The 25,109-nt window shown below is 33.6% G+C and overlaps 1 protein-coding gene across 9 annotated transcripts in view; it reads right to left on the bottom strand.

The window, feature by feature from the left end:
- The window catches only part of LOC114335612 (inositol 1,4,5-trisphosphate receptor), a 258,085-nt gene that overhangs the window by 31,055 nt on the left and 201,921 nt on the right, over positions 1-25,109 (bottom strand). For all 9 annotated transcript variants that reach the window (XM_050641294.1, XM_050641298.1, XM_050641300.1 and 6 more), the window contains 5 exons: positions 22,655-23,900; positions 20,435-20,557; positions 20,029-20,366; positions 12,377-12,551; positions 6,168-6,373 (listed from right to left, as the gene is read on the bottom strand). In XM_050641294.1, the coding sequence (XP_050497251.1) occupies positions 6,168-6,373; positions 12,377-12,551; positions 20,029-20,366; positions 20,435-20,557; positions 22,655-23,900 (2,088 nt within the window). The remainder of the gene's footprint in view (positions 1-6,167; positions 6,374-12,376; positions 12,552-20,028; positions 20,367-20,434; positions 20,558-22,654; positions 23,901-25,109) is intronic.

Raw genomic sequence — 25,109 nt, 5'->3', positions numbered from 1 at the left:
GGATGGTTCTAAAGTTATGGCTTAGGAAAGAAATGGGCAAAATCGATAAAACACCCTGTAACTCGGTTATAAAGGTCGGTAGGGCAAAAAATGTAGCATATCTAGAACCGGCTTGGTGACCTCTATTCACCATTAAAGTATTTCCGTTTTCCAATGAAACACCCCGTATATAAAGATTATAAAAACATTCAGTTATTCATCTATTTTTCAGAGAAATTTAACCAATCGGCCCCCCTCTTGTGGGATCCCAAAGAAATGATGGGTATCTATGTTATATTCAATATAAAATTAAAAACAAAAATTATGCGATAAAACAACCATTGACCTACCCAAAACGGACTCATATGACCGGTACTAGAAATTCGCTATTGATGAAATCGATTCATCTCTGGAAGATAAATAATAAATGAACCAGATTTCGTTTTTTCAAATGGTTTTTTTGAAATTTTTTTTAAATTCAAAAAACAAAAATTTTCACATCGATTTTTCTAGAAAACGGTATATCCTACCGAATTAAAGCAAGAGTACGTTTTTGTACCAGAACACATCACAATTTAATACTCCAGTGTCAAACATGCTTAAAAGGTAAAGACAAAAAAGTTATGCGATAAAATAACCGTCACCTTATCCAAAACGAGCGCCTATGACCGGTACTAGAAATTCGCAATTGATGGAATCGATTTATGCCTGGAAGATAAATAGGCGTACCAGGTTTCATTTTTCTAAATAGAAGCGTTTTGGAGGTATGTATTAAAAAAAACTAATTACAAGATGCCCTCGTTAAAGAGCTCTAGCTCCCTTAAGCTTGGGTTTCCTCGAAAGCGGCACCGACAAACTGCGACCGTAACATTGCGATGAATGACATCAGATTACGGTGAAAAATTCAAGGTTCTTCACTGCGGCATTGATTAATAAACACATAGATACCTCACCTTAAGGTAAAACCGAATTCAGTGTTAAACTCCGCCCACTTACACCTCTTTGCCCCTTAAGTCTAAGTACTACCTGACTGGACGGTGGCGACATTTATTGAAATTTTTGCCAAGATTGAAAAATAAATTTGAGCGGCTTGGCTGGCGTAATAGACAAAGATATAAGGGTAGTATTCAGCATTTTCACAAATAATTTTAACGCGCTTGTAATCTCTATTTTGGAATTCCGATTTTACTTCAGATAAAATGCTAAAAATTGATTAATAAAAATAGTGAAGAGGTTTCCTAAAAATTATTTAATTATTAATACACTACAAAAAAACAACAAAATATAAAATACATAATAAAATTAGCAGTGATAATTCACATGTAAATTATTTTTTGCAATTTGTAAAAGAAATTAATTTTCAGAACTAATGCGAAATAAAATATTTGAAGTTGAAATACAGAATTTCTTTCCAGATCTAATCCATTCACTCAAGGTAAAATATTGCAAAACCTCCGAATTTTAAAGAATCCATTTTATTGGCATGAAATTTGGTATACACATAGCTAAAATATCAAAGAAAAAGTGATATTGTGCCACTGTGTGCTTTTGCACTGGGGTTAAGTATCACTCCTTCTCGGGAGTGAAAAAATATACGTTCAAGATTGGATAGTCCAGATTGGAAGTCCAGAATTGGATAAACTGATTAATACTAACAACTTTTGGTCCATAGAGTTTTTTCAATAAGTCAATACTTTTCGAGTTATTTTCGGATAAATATGATTTTCGCAAATTACTCAATAAGTAAGTATTTAATCGAAAAAAAAAGGTATATGTAGCAGAAATACCTATAGTTTTTAAAAAAGTAAAAAAGTGGTATACGAATGAAGTCTGTAGATCCAGCAGAAACAGAGTAGTAGGTAATGAAAAGTGGGTCCTTATTCGTCAAATTCCAAATCGAATATTTCAACGTGAAATAACCAAAAAATGAAGTACTTTTCGGGAAAAACTACAACTTTTTAGTGTTTAAAAAAAAAAGTTTATCTTTATTTTTGTTTAAGTTTCTAGCATCGAAGTAAGCAAGATATGGTCAAAATAAATTTGGCCCCTATTTTCATTTTTGGTACAAAAGTCGTGAAAATCACCCCCTAATTAGCATCCGAAATTAAATGAATCGAAACGGCCTTACAATTTACTTAACTTGTTTATTTTTTATATTGTCTGTAAGTTCCATCTATTCAAAGCGCCTATTTTTGAAAAAATTGGTTTTAAAGTAAAAAAAAAAATTTTTGAAATTCTGAAAAAAGCATTTTTTAGACTATAGAGGGGGTTTTGCTTTTCTGAATATTTTATATTTTTTGTTTTTTTTTAAGACAAAAATAGGTTAAAACATGGCTGTTAAAATTTTTCCAAAACTTACAGATCATATAAACACTACATACGTAAAGTAATTTATCAAGCGCTGACGATTAATTTAATTTTAGGCGCTAATTAGGGGGTGATTTTTGCGATCTTTTTTACAAAAAAAAGGAACCATTTTATTCTGAGCGTAACTTACTTACTTTTGATGCTAGTAACTTAAAAAAGAACAGGGTTGGCATAGAATTTCCCCATCTTATAAAACCCAGTGGGGTTTTTCGGGTTTTTTCAATTGATAAAACCCACTATTATTGGGTGGTAAAATTTTATATTTTTTCTTTTATGATCTTTACAGTTTTCAAGCCAATTTTTAGTTAATAAAATATGCTTAGCCAAATAGGTTTCAATATTGTCAAATAGGAGACCGGCCCTGGCAAGGTATGGTGAAGTTGTACTGATATTGTACTCCTAGTTTTTACTAAAAACAAGTGGTATTATTAAATAGTTTTTTAAAATTAAAGTGTTTATCTACTAGATACTGCTACGTAAGTCATCTATACGTAATTATTACTTTATTATTGTGAAAAGAAAACGTCAAATAATAAATATACACCACCGTTCAATCATTTTGTGAGGTTAGCTAGCATGCGGTTGGTTTGTCACTTACCAGAGCCGGACTGAAGCTTTCGCCACCGCAGCTAAAATGACTTCACACAATGTAAACACACCTTCCGATCAAACCAGTCCAGTAAATCAACGTTCGAATATCACAAACAGTTATGCATCAGCCGCTTCAAACTCTTTTCCGAGTAAGACCCAAGCAATTGTATTTAGTTGTATCGATAATGCTAAACTGCAGGATTATTTAATTCCGTTGGGCACAATAATCAACCCAAAAAATATTATTTTTTCATCTAGATTATCTCATAATAGAATCTGCATGTATTTGGCAAACAAAACCGTAGTAGATAATTTCATGCAACAACATGGCTCTATAGAAGTACTCGGCGAAGTTGTAACAGCACGGAGACTTGTCTCTCCAGCAGAAAGACTAGTCTTGTCTGGTGTCTGCCCGTCAATTCCTCATCAAGTACTAGTTGAAGAATTACAGAATATTGGTTTAAAGCTTATTTCCCCAATAACATTTCTGAAAATTAGCTCAACTCTTCCCGAATATAGTCACATATTGAGCTTTCGGAGGCAAGTTTATGTAAGCCCTATAACATCACCAATTCCAGATTCTATTCTAATAAATTTCGACCAAACACCTTACCGCATATTTTTGTCACAAGGTACACTCACCTGCTTTATTTGCAAAAATACAGGACACATATCATCCCAATGCAATAACAGTTCAGTAACGGAATCAACTCATATTGATTCAAACAATGAAGTACCAAATCAAACAGATCCAACAAGTATATTACACAAATTACCAAACACTCAGCAGTCATCAAGTTATGCATTATCAAATCCGAGCATATCACCTACACCTACAAATCTCCATGACCAAGAAATTACTAATACTCCTACTCATAGCAACACTTTCAGTCATCCACATTCAGCGGCAATACCGTTTTCACAAACTCCTAAAGCAATATCCTCCAATCTATCAGCACCTCTTCCATTAGATACAACTGCAGAAAACTCAAATAAAACTGATACATCACCACAATTTTCCGAAACAACCATTTCAACCAATCTTACAATCAAAACTTCAAGCTCGACTTCTGTCATTACCAATGAGTCTGCTCCAGTACTTCCAAAGGTAATAAAGCCACAACAGCTAAGTGAAAACTCTAATAGCACTTGCGAAAACGCAAGTTCTTCCATAAAACGCAGTATTGGTGAGATCGATACTCCTCCTACAGACTCAGCAATTTCATCACAAAATCTGTTTGCAAAACCCAAATTTTCTAAACCAAAAAAACCGCGCTCATCTAAAGTCCCATCTACACGGGAAACTCTTGAAAATTTTATTGATAATCATACCCCACCATTCATTTTAAATTACCACCAATTGTCCTTACTGATTGATAATGTCCAAGGCTCCCCCGACACTATTACCGTCGTTAAAAAATTTACAACTGATATGCCTGGTTTACTCTATCTTTTACAAAGCAGCTATCAATATGCAAATGATAGATCTACAAAAACTAAGTTTACAAAACTTCAAAAGAAACTTCTTAACCATTTAGGGAAAGAGATTTCTGACTTAGACAGTGACTCTTCTGTAGATAATTGCTCAGTATCATCTAACTCCGAATCTGTTAACAACATTCAACTCGATACTTCAATGGAACATTGATGGATTTTTCCATCGTCTCCCTATGCTACAGCTTCTTTTATCTGAATATTCTCCAGATATTATTTGTCTACAGGAGACAAACTTAAAGACCAATCAGTTGTACAATTCAAAACATTTCACTTGTTTCCGCAATCCGAAACATCCTTTTGAAAAGTTGCTAAAATACCAGCTTTCCCAAGCTCATGAACATGGAAGAAGCGTTCAATTTGTATGGGTTCCCTCACACGTCGGAATAACAGGAAATGAAGAAGCTGACAGGACTGCACGAGAGGCAATTTTAAGTGATTTTTCGGAGCCGATAGACAAGTGTGTTTCCAGTGACTTAAAAGCTTATTTTAAAAATAAAGTGTTGTGTTTGTGGCGAAATGAGTGGTCTCAATCTAATTCTAAGTTAAATAAAATAAAAAATAATGTGTCTCAGTGGTTTCCATCGTCGCGCAATAGACGAGAACAAATTGCGGTTGCGCGTTTACGTCTAGGACATACCAGGTTAACGCACTCTTACCTTTTCACAAAGAGTAATCCACCTATATGCGATCAGTGTAACGTCCGATTAACAGTCGAACACTTTTTAATAGTTTGTAGTAAATATGACCAAGAAAGACAGCGCTACAAGATCCCAAACGCTCTACCACAGGCTCTAAGTCAAAACTATTCCTGCGACAATATAGTTAATTATCTAAAATCCATAAACATTCTGTACAACCTGTAGTTGTTTACTTTTGTTATTTATATTTTGTTCCGTCGCTAATAACCTTTTGGTGGATGCGACTTCTTTTTCTAATAAAAAAAAAAATATTGTCAAATACTGCATTACCTACTTTAAATTAATTAAAGGCCCCGTGAAACTTTTTCTAACATTATTGTAGTAATAGTAACAAACAAATCTGATTATCTCTGAAGAATCTTTATTCATGTGCACCATATTCTCTAAGAAGTAACATTAATTCGTATTTCTGTAATAGAGTTTTAGTGTCTTGCAAATCTTCATGGCATTTAATCCAATTCAAATTCTCTATAATCTTATAGTAAATATAACCAGTAACATGCACATGTAACAGCACACGTTTCTAAATTTGTGGTTGTTGTCTTAAATTCCGCTTTAACTTATCACAGCACAATACGCAGCTAATAGAAGGTAATACACCTATAGGGTAAGTTCGGCTCTGACGCCACTGTTAACTACTCGCAAGTCAGACAGCGACTGAGAAATCTCGATACGGTTTTCGAGTAGCGCCATCTAGTTGCCTATACGTCTTTCGGTTACCAAGAGGTGAGCTATCTATGGGTAAGTTTATAATCAATGACTGCGGCAATGAAATGTGTAAACTCAACAAGCGGTGGCTTCCAACGCATCCTTGGAAACCACTGCTATTATTTTGCGTGGTACAGTTTTTTATGACGTCATTCATCGCAGTGTTACGGTCACAGTTTGTCGGTGCCGCTTTCGAGAAAACCAAGGCTTTAGGAAGCATTTTCGGACTGGGTGAATTGGGTTAAATTGTCTTAAAAATAACTGAGGAATCTTCGGTCTTCGTTTGTCAGGACACCCTGTATAGAATAAAGACTAGGAAACACTTACTTCACTACTGGGAGCTCTTAAAATATCACCTATACCCCCTCCATTTCTTAAACCTTGGTTCAAAGTAGTAATAATACACATTCTTAAAGAATCACAGGCTCGCTCTTGTCTTTCTTCTCCAGCATCTACAAGCTCGCAATATTTACCGGTTGCATCTTCTTGATAATGTTTACCGGTCATCTCAGATATAGTTTCACATGTTTCATCTACAACAAGTAAAGATTATTATTTGAAATAAAAGGCAGATTTCGAGCAGTGTTACTTTTCTAATGTTACCCAAGTACTTTCGCTCAGAGCATCATCAGGGGCGTCTGAAATAAGCCAAAAAAACGCCATCGTAGAGATTGTAGAAAAACTGGAAGCTGATATATAATAAAAAATTTAGCGTTGTAGACTTACTTCGTCAAAAAAGGAGTAGGATATCCTAGAATGTCGTAGACATTTAATTAAAATTAATAAAATAATTAACACACACTGGACAAAGGACTTGTCCCGACTTGTGCAAAGGTTTGATCTGAGTGTATTAATACCAGTGTTACCAATGGCTGAGCATGGAAAGATGCACCTCCATGTCAAAAATTATGCGATTTTATCCAAAATTATGCGCTCTGTCGTAAAACGTAAAAAATATTTTAAAATTTACTGCGCATGCGCAGAAATTACTGCGCATGCGCAAAAGTCTTAACGTGTCATAGCATTTTTGTCTTTGTCAAATTAACCACCATAGACATAGCAATTAATCTTTTATTTTGACAAATGACATTAAATATTTTTGTAAATAAATATTTACAAATTAATAACCTATCAATTTTTTTTGGTACATGTAATAAGATCTTAGACATATAATCGCATAATTATGCGCCGATTGGCAACACTGATTAATACAGAGATGTGTGGATGTAACCCAAGACCTCTGTGTAGGTTTCATAGATTTTGAGAAGGCCTTCGATAAAGTCAGACAAAAAGCTGTACGAAATCCTAAAAAGCAAAAACATCGACTGTCGCGACATTAACATCATATCAAGGTTGTACTGGGGACAAACAGCAAAAATCAAGGTTGATAATGAGTTAACCGAAGAAATTGAGATTCGTCGAGGTGTGCGTCAGGGTTGTGTGCTTTCTCCACTAATATTCTATATATGTATATAGCGAAACAATATGTCAGGAAGCAAGTATGGTCTAAAACTGAACATCGAAAAGACTAAATTATTGATTGTAACAAAGAAGCTATACACCAATGTGAATTTAACCATAAATAATAAGCAAGTTGAACGAGTTACATCCTACAAATATTTAGGGGTTTGGTTCACTGATACTAATGACCAGACAAGAGAAATGAAGAGGCGAATAAAAATAGCGAGACAATCATTTATAAAAATGAAAAAGTTCCTATGCTGCCGAGACATAAATGTGAAATTGAGAAAGAGAAGGTTAAGGTGCTATGTTTTCTCGTTCGTATGTACGGTATGGAAGCTTGGACACTAAAAAAGAAACATCAAAAACATTGAGGCATTCGAAATGTGGTGCTACAGGAGAATGTGGAAAATACCATGGACAGAGGGTAACAAATCAAGATGTTTTTCTGAAGATGGGGAAGGAATGCGAAGTTATAAAAATCATACAAACAAGAAAACTGGAATATCTAGGCCACATAATGAGAGGGGAAAAGTACTTCCTGCTAAGGCTCATAATCCAAGGAAAAATCTCGGGAAAGAGAAATGTGGGACGTATGAGGATTTCCTGGTTGCGAAATTTAAGGGAGTATTATGGGTGCAGTTCAATACAGCTTTAGAGCTGCAGCCAATAAAATTAAGATTGTTGCGATGGTAGCCAACCTCCGATAGGAGACGGTACTGCAAGAAGAAGAAGGACAAATATATTAAAATATTTAAGCGAGGCTACATTATTCAACGATCAAGTAGTTTTTCTTCCAATTATCATGTAAAATGGTAGAACCTGTATTGATATTAAAATTATCCTTATTGGACTGTAAGTGTTTACCAAAACTTAATGGGTTTGGTCTCTTCAATGTTCTGTAATTCTAGTGGACAACTTCCGAATGGTTCTACCTACATAAGAGGCATCGCAATCGACACATCTCAATTTATATACAGTATTGGAAATCTTTTTTCGGAACATAGGAACTTTCAATGCAATAAGTTAGATTCTTGATTTGCAATTAACCAGTGTAAATTTGAAAACAACGTCGAGATGTTTCATATTTAATTCATTTGTTCGACTGCACCGAACTGAGATCTCTGATTTGCAATTAACCAGTGTAAATTTCAATACAACGTCGCGATGTTTTAAAATTAATGTTGTTCTGAAGCTATTTCCTTGTGGCATTTTTATGATTAACTATTTATATGGGAAATATAAAATTCATAAAGCGAACATACCACTTACACCCATTTGAAGTACCATCAATTCTCCTTGTAGTGAACTATCAAAATTCTTATTAAACATTATAAAACCATTTGCTAATAATAATGATGACACATTTATAAAAAATACAAAACATTTTTTAAACAAATTATCAACTATTGAATTTAATCCAAATAATATTTTAGTAAGTTTTGACATAAACAGTTTATTTACAAATGTGCCATTAGATAAAACTTTAAACATAATCAAAACGAAATTAGAGAATGATAATACATTGACAACTAGGACAAGACTAAATGTATCAGCTATAATAGAGTTATTGACATTATGTACTAATACTACCTATTTTCAACTAAATAATAAATTGTATAAACAAAATTTGGTCTAGCAATGGGCTCTTCTTTATCTCCATTATTGGCTAATATATTTATGGAGGATTTCGAAACTAATATCATTTCTAAACTAAATTTAAAACCCACAGTATGGTGGATATATATGTAGATGATGTGTTTTCAATATGGCCTCATAGATCAGAATTGTTGGATACATTCATGAATATTATAAACGATCAAGAAGAGACAATAAAATTTACAATGGAAAAGGAATACAATAACACCCTGCCTTTCCTCGATGTTTTAGTCTCAAAGAAGGTTACTGAATATGAGACTCAAGTGTATAGAAAACCAACACACACCAACAAATATCTCAATTACAAATCAAATCACAACATCAACGTTAAAAAGGGAATCATTAAATCCTTATGTGATAGAGCCAAAATTACTTATTCTAACGAAAATTCATTTTTAGAAGAAAAACAATTGTTAACATCTGTTTTATTAAAAAATGATTATTCTTTATCGTTTATAAATAAGGAATTGTCAAGATTGGATCGAATGGAACAGAACAACTTAGAACGGGATCCTATAGCATTCACAAGAAATAATACGAGGAAAATATCAATACCATATATTATAAAAGGACTATCCGAGAAACTTAAAACAATAGGAAATAAATTCAACATTTCAACAACATTCAAAACAACAAACACGTTTGAGATCTATTCTATCTAAAACTAAACCTAACAGTGAACAAGAAAGAACAAAGAATTGTATTTATAAAATACCTTGTGAATGCGAACAATTTTATTTAGGTGAAACATCAAGACCATTAAACATTAGAATAAGTGAACATCAGTCTTATATTAAAAATAGAGAATTTGATAGATCTCAAATATGTCAACACGCATGGGATAATGAACATAGAGTTCAGTGGAGAGATTCAAGTATAGTCCTGAAAGAATCAGACAGTAAAAAGAGAAAAATCAAAGAAGCGGTTCTAATTATGCTAAATGAAACCAATTGTGTCGCAAATTCCTCGGTAGAATGCAGTGGGATGAGGTTACCCATACTGAAAGAGGAAGTCAATAGAAAGAAAATACCACGATTAGTAAGTCAATAACATACGAGCTAGTACATATTTTATATTTTAGTATTACTTATATATTTATGTATTATTAATATTATTTATAATTTAAACATACTAAAGTCAGAATTTGGTATTAGTTTTTGAGAGTAAATTAAATGTAAGACCAAATGCTTACGATGTCGGGATAGTATCACGAGGTTTTTTCCTGGTTTTCCCTCGTGATTTACTATGGAATCTCTAACGCGAGAATTTTACTGTCATCGTTGCATTTGGTTGTCTTTTTAAAGACAGATCACATGCTATGATTTTTTATGACGGATATTCTTGAGTTGAGGTTGATTTCATGTAATCGAATGAACTATCTTTCAGTAAAGTCGTCCCAGGAACGCAACTTATAAATATTAGCAATATCATTTTAAAGTCTTCGACTTTACAATGTATAATATATGTCTGAATTGCCAATATAAATGAGTCAGATTAAATAAATTATTAGAAGAATTTTTTACTTAGCAACAACATTTTTGTTTAATTTAGTAGTATTTTGTATTTTGACAACGACACCCGATTTGCGCGTCGAAACGCGCATTATTTTTTTCAATTTAATTGTGGCTTATTGCCCATATAAATAGTTAGTTTTAAAATTAATTCATTTGTTCGACTATAATCCCTTTAATCAAACAAATGGATGAGAGAAAACAAAAGTAAAAAATGTAACTGAACATATAACAGGGTTAAAGTGGAGATTTGCGGGCCACAATACGAGACAGTAAGACAAAAGATGGAATTCTGAAATACAAAACTGAAGACCGTGGACAGGAAGAAGAGGCAGAGGAAGACATCAGATGCGATAGAAAGACGATATTGTAAAAGCTGCAGGAACTCACTGGAAAAGCGCAGCCGAGAACAGGCAGATATGGAAAGATTTGGGGATGGCCTATGTCCAAAGTTGGAAAGAAATGGGCTAAAGAAGAAAGAAGAATCCCTTTTACCGATGACTATCGCATCTTAGCAAGCAAATCGCATTTGTGTAGCCGGCCTAGAAACGTTAAATTAAATAAACAAAACAAAAAAAATATATTCAAACAGTGCAGTTTCCAAAACAGGTGCAAAATTTATGTAGGTCATAGGCATGATGTTCTTAATGCTACTTTTGGAATGCCCCGGTAAGCTACAGTCTTCAGAGATTGAAAGGGGTGGGTTTTTAAAATTACATTTATTATTAAAAGATATTATTGGGCGCCATTAATAAATAAAAAAAATAAAAATACTGCAATGTGCTTATCCAAAATTAAAGAAAGTTACTTGCAATGTCGTTCCATCTGATGTAGGTTGGTACTTACCATTGGGGTCGTAAATTGTCTGTACTCCTATCCAACAATAAGGATAAGAGAGGTAGTGTGCAAAAAAATACTGATAAAAGTTATAACATAATAGTCGTTTATTTATAACAAAAAAATTAAGAAGGTAAAAATGAATTGAAATGAAAGGAAAAAAATTAAGTCCTTCGCGAGTATGATTGTTCAAAAGAAAGAATAAACAGTATATTACGAGTACCTGGTGAGCTGAGTACCTGGTGAGAAACCAAATATTTCTTCTACCAATAAAATAGCCAGGATATGTAACTAAGTCACAGCCCACTAAACTCGTAAATATTCTTTTAACGAATCCAGATCATAGAGCCACATCAGCTAAGGCTCTCCTGATTCCCACAGAAGTGCAATCATCGCACATCACCAAATGCAGTGATCTGATCTTAATGAGTACCTCTTATAAACAAAAACTCTGACTTTAGTCTCGAAAAATCATTAAATCTTTTTGATAATTCGCCGAAGATAAACAAATTCTCTACTTGATACTTGAACGGGCAACGAAAAATACATCGTAATATGGGGAAAAGAATTACGCAACACCATACGTTTAATTTATTCGTCACACAGGGTCGGACCTGATATATTTATACGACGATAAAAACATTGGGACCGTTACATGTCTTGAAATGTACACTAGTTAATTGCAAATCAAGAATCTAACTTATTGCATTACAAGTTCCTATGTTCCGAAAAAGATTTCCAATAATAATAACTCTTATTTAAAGTGTTCTTCCTGTCTTCGGTGTTAATTAGGAAGTATCCTAAAGTGTGACTTAAAGGATATTTTGAAGTTATCAACTGTGGAAGAGAAAAGGTTTGATATATATTTTTTAGAAATTTCACTTATATGTATAAGGAGAAAAACCTGATGTTATTTGTGGTATTGATAGGAGTGGATGGTTAAGAATAAGCAAGTTTTTCTGCAAGTTTTTGTTTTGTAATTAGAGATTATAAAATACAGATTAATTCATATAATTGATTTCCTTGAGTAACAATAAAGTTTTGCAGATTTTGGCTGATTGTACTTACCTTTTTTGTTTACACTAACTATGAAATCATTCTTGAAGAACATATATCCAATAATAGAGAACATGTATACTAGAATTAAGGCTAAGACTGCGGTTAAAACTATCGATCGACCATTTCTAGTGACGGAACGGATCACATTCAATAGGGTTTCTTCACGATACACAACATCAAATAGCTAAAAAATACAATGGGGATGTTAAGTGTTTAAGTTTGTGAAAGTGTAAGCTTCCAGGATCTTTGTTCTATCGGCCGCAAGTTGAGTATGCGAATACTCAATATATACATAGTTCTTTCCGAGGCTATTTTGGTGAAGTATTTTGCCATGGAAAAAGAAGCTGAACAAACAATACCACCTGGAGGTGCTTCTCATCAAATCAGTATGAAAAAAAAAATTAATTTATTATACAGTATTGTCCCTGTAAGTTGGAACCATATGGAAAACTTTTTTATTATTAATTTTACGAAAAAAAAGTTATTCTTCATAAAAAGTTCTGCATGGTCTAAAACCTAAAAGTCAACCATCAGATATTAAATTTTATGAATATTATACGAGGTAGGTATGTCAAAAAATATGAATTTCGCTAAAGAGTAAAGCAGCTCTTTATTTTTCACAATATTGAAAATTGTTATTATGAAAATTCCACACCTGTAATTTTGAACCAATCAAAATACGTTATTTTGACAGATCACCATGGCAACGGAGGTATTTTATCGGAAATTTTTTGCTCGTGGGGTACCCAACAGCGAATTATAGTGGAAATTTTTTGACGTTTACAATAACAGAACATTTTTGACAGACTGGTTTTTATTTGTTTACATAATTTAGTTTTGATTCATTTTCTATCACTTGTAGTTACTCAAAACTTATGTAAAATTGAAGAATACACTATTTTCTATCTTGAAATGGCATTCCCATGCAACTACAATGAGTAGAAATTACGAATTTGAAAGCCTAAATAATTGCTGACAAAGCTATGGCGCGCTATTAATCTGTTCATGCAGCTTTGGATTTTCAAATGTAAATTTGGTGTGGAATTTTCTTACCGAATACCACGCGAAGTCAAATTAATATCCGGAAATTTTTTTTTGATCATGAATATTTTTAGAAAATTTCCCTCGTCTGCGACTCGGGAAATTTTCAAAATATTCATGATCTCAAAAAAATTTCCGGAAATAATTTGACCTCTAGTGGTATTACTAGTGAAAATTTGTTTGGAATTGAGAACTATATTCTAATATGCAATTTCATATTTCTAATTAAAATTTTTTTTTTGAAAATTTTTCTTAAATTGATAAACATTATTTTCAGTTATTTCAATTATTATAACTCTTTTTTATTAATTTTACGAAAAAAAATTGTTTCTTTATAAAAAGTTCTGCATGGTCTAAAACCTAAAATACAACCATCTTATATCAAATTTTATCAATTGTATACGAGGTACCTAAGTATGTCAAAAAGATGAATTTTGATCAAGAGTAAAGTACCTTTATAGTTCAAAATATTTCAATTAGAAAGAGGTAATTACATATTGGAACATACTTTTTAATTCTAAACAACTTTTCATAATCACAATTTTCGATATTGTGAAAAATAAACGTATTTTATTCTATTATCTTGAGCGAAATTCACTTTTTTACATACCTCGTATAAAATTGATTTTTCTATACATCTACAACTCGAATGATTCCAGTTTTTTCATTGATGCCGCATTCAAGGTCCAAGCTTCCATTCCATAAAACAAAGTCGAGAAAACTTAGCACCTAGCCAACCTAACTCTTAGATCTAACTTCAAATCTCTTGTGCAGAGCACTCTTCTCTGATAGAAATATAAATCGCAGGGTATTAAATGTGGTGAATAAAGCGGCGGCTCCAAGATTGTGTACTAGTTTTGGTTAAATAGTCCTTGACAGAGTATCCATTGTCGTGATGGAAGATTCAGTCTTTCCATATTTCCAGTATCTTTTTGCAAATTTTTAGTCATATATGTACTTCTGAATAATAATATTGATTAACTACATCACTTCGATGCACCCATTCCATGTGAGCTATCGAAGAAAGCACTTTTCATTGCTTTGCATTTTAACTTCTACTTTTCTATTTTGATTCTTGGAGAATTTGGAAATCCACTGGTTGGATTGCCGGTTGGTTTCAGCGTCAAATTGAAAATTCATGTCTGAGTCACTTTTGATGCAATCCAAGTATATACGTGCAAAACTCGTATTTTTCTAAATCAGCTCCATTTTTCGGTTCCCGGATCTTAAATCTGCAAAGTATCGATAATGATGTTCCATAGTTAGCAATGTAAACACAAGCTTGGCACATTCTTTCGCATTGTAGCTTAGTCCCATAATCATAATATTTAACTTTTTCTCATATTCAGTTCTTGCAAAATTTGGGTCACAGCTTCTTCACTAATGTCCACATATGTTACTAATTTTCATTACAATTGGTGTCAGGTGTGTGGTCTTGGGCGACAGACTGACCTTCAATGACATCTTCTTGAATGGTAAAAAGATGTTTTTGTATTTGGGTGGTTACGCCGAATATTATTTTTGTAATATGTATCTGTATAATTTGACATAAACTCACTGAAAATCAGTTTTCAATTAGCTATGTTTTGATGTTGCTTTTTTAGTAGCGTTTTAGCAGGCATTTGGTGATTTGTGTGGACAATTTTTGGATCCTATATAGTAGTTTCTTAATCCGATATAACACATCGTTTACTTATTTTACCTTCATATGAAAACTTCAACCTTTCCATTGTCTTTGAAGTTTAGAGAAATACCTGGACTTCTTTGTGGCTCCTACAAAGTCAAAGAATTTCGTCAGTGTTTAACAAAACGTGCGGTCGCTTGTACGGGTTGAAAGATCAGCAGCCTACCATTGGTGAAGAGCTGCAGTTACTGTGTGAGATGGACTGATACAGCGAAAGGCTTGAAAAGATAGCGAAATTTTTAATGTAGAATTCCCCAAAAAGCTCGAGAAATCTTTTGTGCGCCTCTATAAACCGGATTTTTTTACGGAAGGAATCAGACTTTCTCAGAACATTTACACATTTGGCTAATAAAATCCTGGCTACTGTCAGATATGTCTAAAACTGCATGCAATAATTTTTTATATGCCAAACACAACTGAAGTAAGTTTTACACCAATAATACTGCTGATTCTACTGACTGCTACAGTTTTTTCTTCACATTGCCTCACCAAGCAACGTCTCAACTTGCGGTCGACTTTAAGGCCGGTCGTCCTTTGGAAACGTAGTCGCGCGACTAGAAGGTAGCGCGTATACGCCCGTATAGAAGCGACTAATCCTAACAAATAAAATGTAACTAAACAACGTCCATTGCAAATGACTTTGAGCGACCGGGCCGGGCCCTAGAATGGGATTAGTCGCTGGTAATCTCATGTTGATGCTTTGCAATAAATATCTGTGCAGGTATTTTTGATATTGTATTAATTTTCGATAATTGTGTTATTTTCGATATGGAAATTGATAACGAAAAACTGATTAGTGCCGTTTATGAAAAGTCTCCGTTGTGGAACATGAAAGAAAAGAGATATCATTCACGTGATGTTCAAAGGAAATTGTGGTCGAAAGTTGCAGAAGAAGTAGGTGCTAGTGATAAGAGTTTTTTAATATTATTATTTTATAATATACACTCACCGGCAGAGAAAACGGGCACCCCAAAAAATGGGTCATTTTTAATGTCTTGTATTTCCTAAACCTGATGTCCGATTTAAGTAATTTTTTTAATATGTTATAGCCTTATTCTTTATCAATATCGCTGTAATAATATTGTTGCTAGACAGGTACATTGTCATTGTATACAGGGTGTACGAATCAAACGTGTTTTTTTCTCAAACTTTGGAACACCCTGTGGAATGTTCTAGCTTTTATAAAATACTAAAATTAAAACCCAACTATAGCCACAGATTTTCTTAACATTCTGTTTTTTTATTCATTCGCTTATGTTGGATAATAAAAAAGTTAGGCACTTTAACAACCACCCCTGTTTTTCGTCAATACAGGGTGTTTTTCAATAAGTACGGCAAGCTTTAAGGGGTAATTCTGCAAGATAAAATAATGACAGTTTGCTTTATAAACTTATGCCCGCAAATACTTCGTTTCTGAGATAGGGGGTGTTGAAATTGTTCTTACAAACTGACGATTTATTTATTGCTCTAAAACGGTTTGTGATATGCAAATGAAATTTGGTAGATTTTAAGAGCTAGTTATTGCGCATTTTTTGGCGTACAATTGAGAATTTTATATTCACCATTGGTGTGCATACGGGATATATCTAAAATATTTATACCCGTATGCACGCCAATGGTGAACATAAAATTCTTAATTGTATGCCAAAAAATGCGCAATAACTACCTCTTAAAATCTACCAAATTTTATTTGCATATCACAAACCGTTTTAGAGAAATAAATAAATCGTCAGTTTGTAAGAACAATTTCAACACCCCCTATCTCGGAAACGAAGCATTTGCGGGCATACGTTTATAAAGCAAACTGTCATTATTTTTTCATGCAGAATTACCCCTTAAAGTTTGCGGTACTTATTTAAAAACACCCTGTATTAACGAAAAACAGGGGTAGTTGTTAAAGTGCTTAACTTTTTTATTATCCAACATAAGCGAATGAATCAAAAAACAGAATATTAAGAAAACCTGAGGCTATAGTTTGGTTATAATTTCAGTATTTTATAAAAGCTAGAATATTCCACAGGGTGTTCCAAAGTTTGAGAAAAAAACACAGTTTGATTCGTACACCCTGTATACAATGACAATGTACCTGTCTAGCAACAATATTATTACAGCGATATGGATAAAGAATAAGGCTATAACATATTAAAAAAATTACTTAAATCGGACATCAGGTTTAGGAAATACAAGACATTAAAAATGACCCATTTTTTGGGGTGCCCGTTTTCTCTGCCGGTGAGTGTAAATATAATTACAATGTAAACGAAAAATAAAAAAATAGAGCGTGGCACTTGCAGAATGCCAACAGAAGTGAATACTTCTTATAGTTTTGGATTAAAAAAATTTTCGAAAGAATTTTTATTTGAAATTTTTACAATAAACGTCTTACATCTAAACCAAGTAAATATAAAGTTACATAAATATTTTGAATTATTTTTATTAACAAATTACTTAATGTTTTTTTTTTCAATTTGGCGAAAAAATTTATTAAATACTGATAAAGTATAGTAAATATTTCGTGTAAAGTACCCCGCACAAACCTTATGGAAATAAGTCCCAGTGGGACTTAATTAATATGGAAATTAAGTCCCAGTGGGACAGTCCAGTTCATACTTTGGGAAAATACTCTTTGTATTTGTTGTAATCTACGTATGAAGGATTTTCAAAATATAGAGGCACAAACTCGAAAAATTATAAGATTTATGTACTGGGTATTCCAATTCCCTGAGTTACTGGTTATCTGGCAATATGTAGAAGTTTGGATCAAGGAAAAGTACTAGTAGTCTAGGATTTTTTCCTGGCTATCCAATGGTGCCCTCTACTTTGACCTTGACCTTCAACGGACGTCATCTTATAGAGTATAGAGTTTCGAGGGTTTTCGGCATTAAATTGATATAAACAGATTACTCATGGCCTATTGGGATCGCTAAACAAGAATATGCCATCAGAATTGACCTCCGGAGGACGTGGTGGCAATGTCCACTGCAAGGGACGTCATCTTCTAGAGTTTCAATGGTTTTCGGCATTTAATTGATGCAAATGAATTACTGCAGGGTTTTTTGAGGTCGCTAAACACGAATATGCCACCCGAACCAACTCCCGGAGCACCTGGTTTCCAAGGTAAATGAAAGGGGCTCCTGGAGTTTCGAGAGTCTTTGGTACTACATTAATGCAAACGGATTAGTTATAGGTTTTTGGGGTTGCTGAACACGAATACGTGATCAGCACAGGCACAGGAGCACCTGGAGGCTAAGACAGGTTATCTTCTGGAGTTTCGGAGGAATCAAATAGATTACTCTTAGGTTTTTAACTCCAGAAGATAACCTGTCTTAGGCACCAGGTGCTGCTGTGCCTATGCTGATCACGTATTCTTGTTCAACAACCCCAAAAACCTATAACTAATCCGTTTGCATTAATGTAGTACCAAAGACCCTCGAAACTCCAGGAGCGCCTTTCATTGACCTTGGAAACCAGGTGCTCCGGGAGTCGGTTCTGGTGGCATATTCGTGTTTAGCGACCTCAAAAAACCCTGCAGTAATTCATTTGCATCAATTAAATGCCGAAAACCATTGAAACTCGTTGAAAGATGACGTCCCTTGCAGTGGCCGTTGCCACCACGTCCTCCGGAGGTCAATTCTGATGGCATATTCGTGTTTAGCGATCCCAAAGCCCATGAGTAATCTGTTTATACCAATTTAATGCCGAAAACCTTCGAAACTCTAGAAGATGACGTCCGTTGAAGGTCAAGGTCAAAGTAGAGGTCATCATTGGATAGCCAGGAAAAAATACTAGACTACTAGTACTTTTCCTTGATCCAAACTTGTACATATTACCAGATAACCAGTAACTCAGGGAATTGGAATACCCAGTAAATCTTATAATTTTCCGAGTTTGTGCCTCTATATCTTGAAAATCCTTTATACGATTGAGTTGTGCCCATGAGAACTTTCTATCAGGATGCTTCAAAGAGTATTTTCCCAAAGTATAAGCGAAACCCACTGGGACCTAATTTCCATAAGGTTTGTGCGGGGTACTTTACACGAAATATTTACTATACTTTATCAGTATTTAATAAAATTTTTCGCCAAATTGAAAAAAAAAACCATTAAGTAATTTGTTAATAAAAATAATTCAAAATATTAATGTAACTTTATATTTACTTGGTTTAGATGTAAGACGTTTATTATTGTAAACATTTCAAATAAAAATTCTTTCGAAAATTTTTTTAATCCAAAACTATAAGAAGTATTCACTTCTGTTGGCATTCTGCAAGTGCCACGCTCTATTTTTTTATTTTTCGTTTACATTGTAATTATATTTATATTATAAAATAATAATATTAAAAAACTCTTATCACTAGCACCTACTTCTTCTGCAACTTTCGGCCACAATTTCCTTTGAACATCACGTGAATGATATCTCTTGTCTTTCATGTTCCACAACGGAGACTTTTCATAAACGGCACTAATCAGTTTTTCGTTATCAATTTCCATATCGAAAATAACACAATTATCGAAAATTAATACAATATCAAAAATACCTGCACAGATATTTATTGCAAAGCAGTGTAGCATCATCGCCAATATATGGAAGAGTCAATTCCCGTTAAAGGGGAGGCCATTGTATAAAGGTACCAACCTTTTTAAAGTTGTTAATAAATAACATACATATTTGTGTAATAAATTATTCCTTTGCAAATTATGCTTTCTATGTATATTTTACACGCTATTCACAAAAATACACTTTCTTTTGTTGATGGCAGTAAGTTTGACAGTCGCGAACTAAGTAGTATACAGTCGCCTGCAGTGGATGATATCAGTCGCTCACTCGCATGATCGCACATGCACGGACGTATACGCGCTACCTACGAGTCGCGCGACTACGCTTCCAATGGATGACCGGCCTCAAGCTGTGTAAAATTTCTGACATTTATACTTACTAGAACACTATAGAAAAACGGATGCATGATAAGTCCTAGGATACAAAAAATCAGATATCCTAGGTGGTACAACAACTCCGCATCGGTCAAAATCTGCTGGTAAGTTTTAGTAAGAGTACCGTGGTTTCCCATGATGCTGACTAGATGTATGCATTTCAATAAAATTGTCACAGTGCCCAATAACCAAAGTGTGGGTTCTGGACCAAGTGAGTATATCAGTCGTAAAATTGTTGATGCTACTAACGTCCTGATTCCCGTCTCTCTAGGGAGTGTCACTACTATTGCAGATGAGGATAGCATGGCAAACCAAATAAGTACGGATATTGTGGAGCTAATGGCTGGAAAGTCAAAATTAAGAAAAAAAAAACTGTAATTCCTCCTACTCTTTGTGTTTACAAATACTTACTTGGAACAATGTTATCAAATGGATAAAAACAAGCCACGATGAGGTTAATAAGTACGGCACAGTTGAACAGGATGTTACTCCATAGAGACATATAGTTACTGACCCAAAACAATACAGGTTGTGCTAAAAGCAAAAAATTACTCCAAATTTTATAAGCCGGTCTAGTTAGACCCACAAATAGGTGTGAGGTTACAATAATTCGCAGCTAGGTGAAAAATTGGTAACCCCTGTTGAGCTGCCCCCCTCCGTCCACTTGCAAAAATTAAAAAACGAATAGCGCTGATTTATGTGCTCATATTCCGCAAATTAAAAATTTTGAGCTCGTCACACTGGGCAGGAATTTAATATTTTAGTGGGGGGGGGGGGGCTGAGTAGGGATATTGAATCTATCTTTGCGGCAGAATTACGAGCTATTTATGAGCTTTTGAGTGATATAGTTTCGATTTTTGAGCTCATCTCCTTCACCCCCCACCCAAACAACCCTTAGTGCTGAGAAAAATTAAAATATATCGTATCGCGGATATAATTTGTATAACGTATAAGTTCTAAGAATAAACTCTTAAATTACGTGCATTTCGATTATTGAGCTACAACCCCGTCGCAAGAAAACCACCCCATCTTCCCTGCTTAAGAGAGAATTGTACTTCAAATGAATTAAGTTAATTATTTGGCGACTAAATATCGTTTAATATTTGATGATCTCGCAAAATACGCGCATTTAAATCCTAGAATTGCAATTTCTTTTGTATACTGAAGTCACTGAAGGTAAAAAGCAACTATTACCTTCGATTTCAGTGAACCTCCATCGATTTTCACGAAAATTGGTGAGTGGTTAGAGGATACCTCAAGAAATAAAAGTGACATAACCTTGCGCTTTTACCCTGAGGGTGGATACCACACCTTCTCGGGGGTGAAAATTATTTTATTAAAAATAACTCCACAAATCGATAGAGGGACAAATTCTAAGCAAAATTTGTTATATAAAGATATTGAAATAAGTTAATACGTTTTGAGTTATTAAAGATCAAATATTTTAATATTTCGTGAAAAAAATGGATGTTTTAAAGCGGTTTTTAAACGCTTTTCTTTAGTTCAATCGTTTGGGTCAAATCATTGAACGTTAATTTGACTGACATACGCATTCGCGGGAACAATACACGAATAGTCAATAAAAAATTTTTTTGTTTATTAATTGTTATAAAAAACGATTTTAACGGAAAATGCTTAAATTCGCTTGTTGTTTACAATGAAGAAACTTGAAACTTTTACAGATTGTAGCTAACTATATGAACTATACATAATTTCACTTTTTACGTTAATTGTATACGTTATGCTCATAAATAAACAATAAAGTTTCAAATTTTTTGCCTATTTCTACTACTTTTCATGTTTGTACATCATATGTTTTATACATATTTTAATAAACATGACGATATATTAGAATGTTTGAAAAGTGTAAGACATAAAAAAATATGAAAAAAAATTTTCAAGAAACGCATTTCTTTAGTTACGACTGACTAAAATTAAAAATATTATAAAAAAATCAACTAAAAAGCAAAAAATAAAAAAATAGAAAAAATTTAACACATTTGTTAAAGAAAAACGTGGGGCGAAAACCTTTTATTAGAGGAAGATGCGCCACGTCTTTCTTTGACGAATGTGTTAGATTTTTTAATTTTTTTTATTTTTTGCTTTTTGGTTGATTTTTTTACAATATTTTTAATTTTAGTCACTCGTAACTAAAGAAATGCGTTTCTTAAATTTTTTTTATATTTTATTATTCATAAATAACTCAAAAATTATAAGTTTTTAAAAATAAGTTTTCATTGTCAAAATTGAAGCTAATATAAAATAGAATACTAGAACTAGAAGGCTACTAGAAGACACTATTATACTACTAAGTACCTACTTGTCCAAGTACTTAGAAATACCTATCAAATTCGCTCCAGAAGAAGTTGATAACATACATCAAAAATGCTTCAAAAATGTTTCCAAGAAAATGTTATTTTTTTAGAATAACTCGTTTGCAAATTGCGAATAACCCGTTTTTGTGACCTTTGACTCCGAGTAATTTTTTTCCCTCTTGTCGGATCGATGAGGACTTGTTAGATTTTCTTTATGATGGTATTTTGAACAATCCTGCCAATTTTCAGCTAGCTGTGAATTTTGTAACCTCGGATGTGCAACTTGACCGGAGTATAAAAAACAGTCACCACTTACCTCTGAGTTTCTTTTGCCACTTCATCTCATTGAACATGGGTTCAGTTCTGTCAAAGAAGTCAGCGACTTTGGATCCTTGGTCGTCTCTCTCGGCAGTGTTAAGGACTTTAATTTTAGTGTCTTCAGTCAAATATTCGCAGATTTCTGGTATGGGGAAGACTATTTGTTCCAGAGTACGATCTTGTCGGACGATTTCAATTTGTGCAGTATGAGGAGCATAGTACGATACAGCCTTTTGCGTTTTGGATTCTCCGTTTTCCGCTGGTTTTAATAAAGACGCCAAGTCTTTGTTGTGTTGAGCTAATTGGTGGCATAATATCCAAATATTGTGACCTACGTCTCTTGGAGATACCATATCATCAGAATCGTCAACGGTTTCCTTCACATCTCCTTGGTGGAAAGCGTTACACGCAACATCGACCAATTGCTTAGGGATCATGTTTGATAAAATCCTCTCGGCGTTTTCACTGTCACCTCTACTTTCCATTATAGCTAACAATAACTTGGACGCATTATTTTTGAGTTCCAAAACCAAATCCATTCTAGTTTTTCCAAGAGGATTAATATCATTCAAAATTAATGCTATTATAATATCCAATCCGTTCGATTCATGAGTAGCTATGCAGTTTTGGTTCTCGTGGCAAGGTCCTTGGCAATATTCAGTTAAAGTTTCTAAAGTTTGGTTAATCAGTGCAACGTTGTTTTCATTTATATACAGACCAAGCAGGCCCAAACCTCCCGTCGTAGATCCGCAAATACAATCCAAGAACATTAAGGTTTCAGACACTAAGTTAAAATTACTTTTATTGTTTTGGTTTCGTAATAAATTCTGTAATGACGCATTGTGGTTTTCACACAACAACTGCAAAAACCTTAATATCGGCTGCATAATCAACACTTTATTAGACAGACCGTTTTGGTCTTCCCGGTCTCTTTGCTTTTCGGATTTTTCAGCTAACAAATCTTCTAGGGAAGACGCAGTTGAGTTTAGTGTTCCATCTTCTCCGGAAACCAAACGTATATTGGCTAGAACTTGAGCATTTGTTTCTACATTTTCACCTAGTTCATCTCTTAGTTCAGGCGAAATCATGATTCCGTTTGATTTACTATCAGATTTCCTAGCAACTTTATCTCCCTCTTTACCATCCTGTTTGCTTTCTTGAGCTTTCGCTGCCAGTTCAGATGTGTTCACCGTCACCGTTGATTTTATTTCTTGTTGTGAATCTTTCATTTTGTCGTGAAATACCTAAAATAATATTAGCTACAGTATTGAATGGGAATGAATCACAATTTCTATTAAAATATGTTATATTTGACATTTCGATGAAAGATCAATATAATTCTTGATCCACGAATGAAAGCTTAGAATTGATCTTGTTTGGCTGTATAGTCCACAACAACATAGAAGTAGTCTTTGACTCTATAGTCCACAACTGACAAGATAATAAGAAGTCTTTGAAGTTAAAAAGATAATAAATTATGTGATATACTGCATTACGAATCTTTTAAAAGGGATCCAAAAGTTATGCACATAAATCCATTAATTTGTCCAGCTATGCAGATAAAGGAAAGAGCAGATTTTTTATAACAATTGAAGTACAAAAATTACAATGTAACAAAATCAATAAAAATGCCTCGGAACGGATTGATGAATGAACGACAACGCACACTGCGAAAAAGGGTAATGAATTTTGGAACTTGGAACATACAAGGTTTTAACACAAAAATAAACGAAGTAATATACGAATTGAACATATTGATCATGCGATATTACAGTGATCACGTAAACAAAACGAAAGTGTCAAGGATCAGAAAACATTGGAGAATTCGATTACTTCTACAGTGAAGTACCAAGGACAAAAACGATCAACAGGGAGTAGCTATATGATACGCAAGAAACTTCGTAAATAAGATACTGATAAAAATGAACCTAATAATTAGTGGATACAAATTAACAATTAAAGGAGTATATGCAGTGAATGATGATGCATTGGTCAGCGTTAAAGACGATTTCTTTGAGAAATTACTGAAGTGAGCACAGTGCGGGAAATCATAATCACGGAAGACTTAAACAGTAGGACAGGTAGAAAATAACACAATACAGTCAGATACATTTGATGAGGATATTGGAAATGATAATGGTACCAGACTAATGTGAACAAATGAAATGAAAATTGCGAACGAAACCACAACAATTTAAAGAATATAAAATGAAGTTATCAGAAAAGAGATACAACCTAAAGAGCCTAGAGCAAGAAAGCATGAGACAATTACAAGGTGTAACAAAAATACAGGTCATAAATTTAATCACATATTCTGGGACCAAAAATAGTTCGATTGAACCTAACTTACCTTAGTACAAATGTGCACATAAAAAAAGTTACAGCCCATTGAAGTTACAAAATGAAAATCGATTTTTTCCAATATATCAAAAACTATTAAAGATTTTTTATTG

Source organism: Diabrotica virgifera, chromosome 10, assembly GCF_917563875.1.
Source record: "Diabrotica virgifera virgifera chromosome 10, PGI_DIABVI_V3a".
Classification (NCBI taxonomy): domain Eukaryota; kingdom Metazoa; phylum Arthropoda; class Insecta; order Coleoptera; family Chrysomelidae; genus Diabrotica; species Diabrotica virgifera.
The sequence above is the reverse complement of the archived record's forward strand: the minus strand, read 5'-3'. Positions and strand labels throughout refer to the sequence as shown.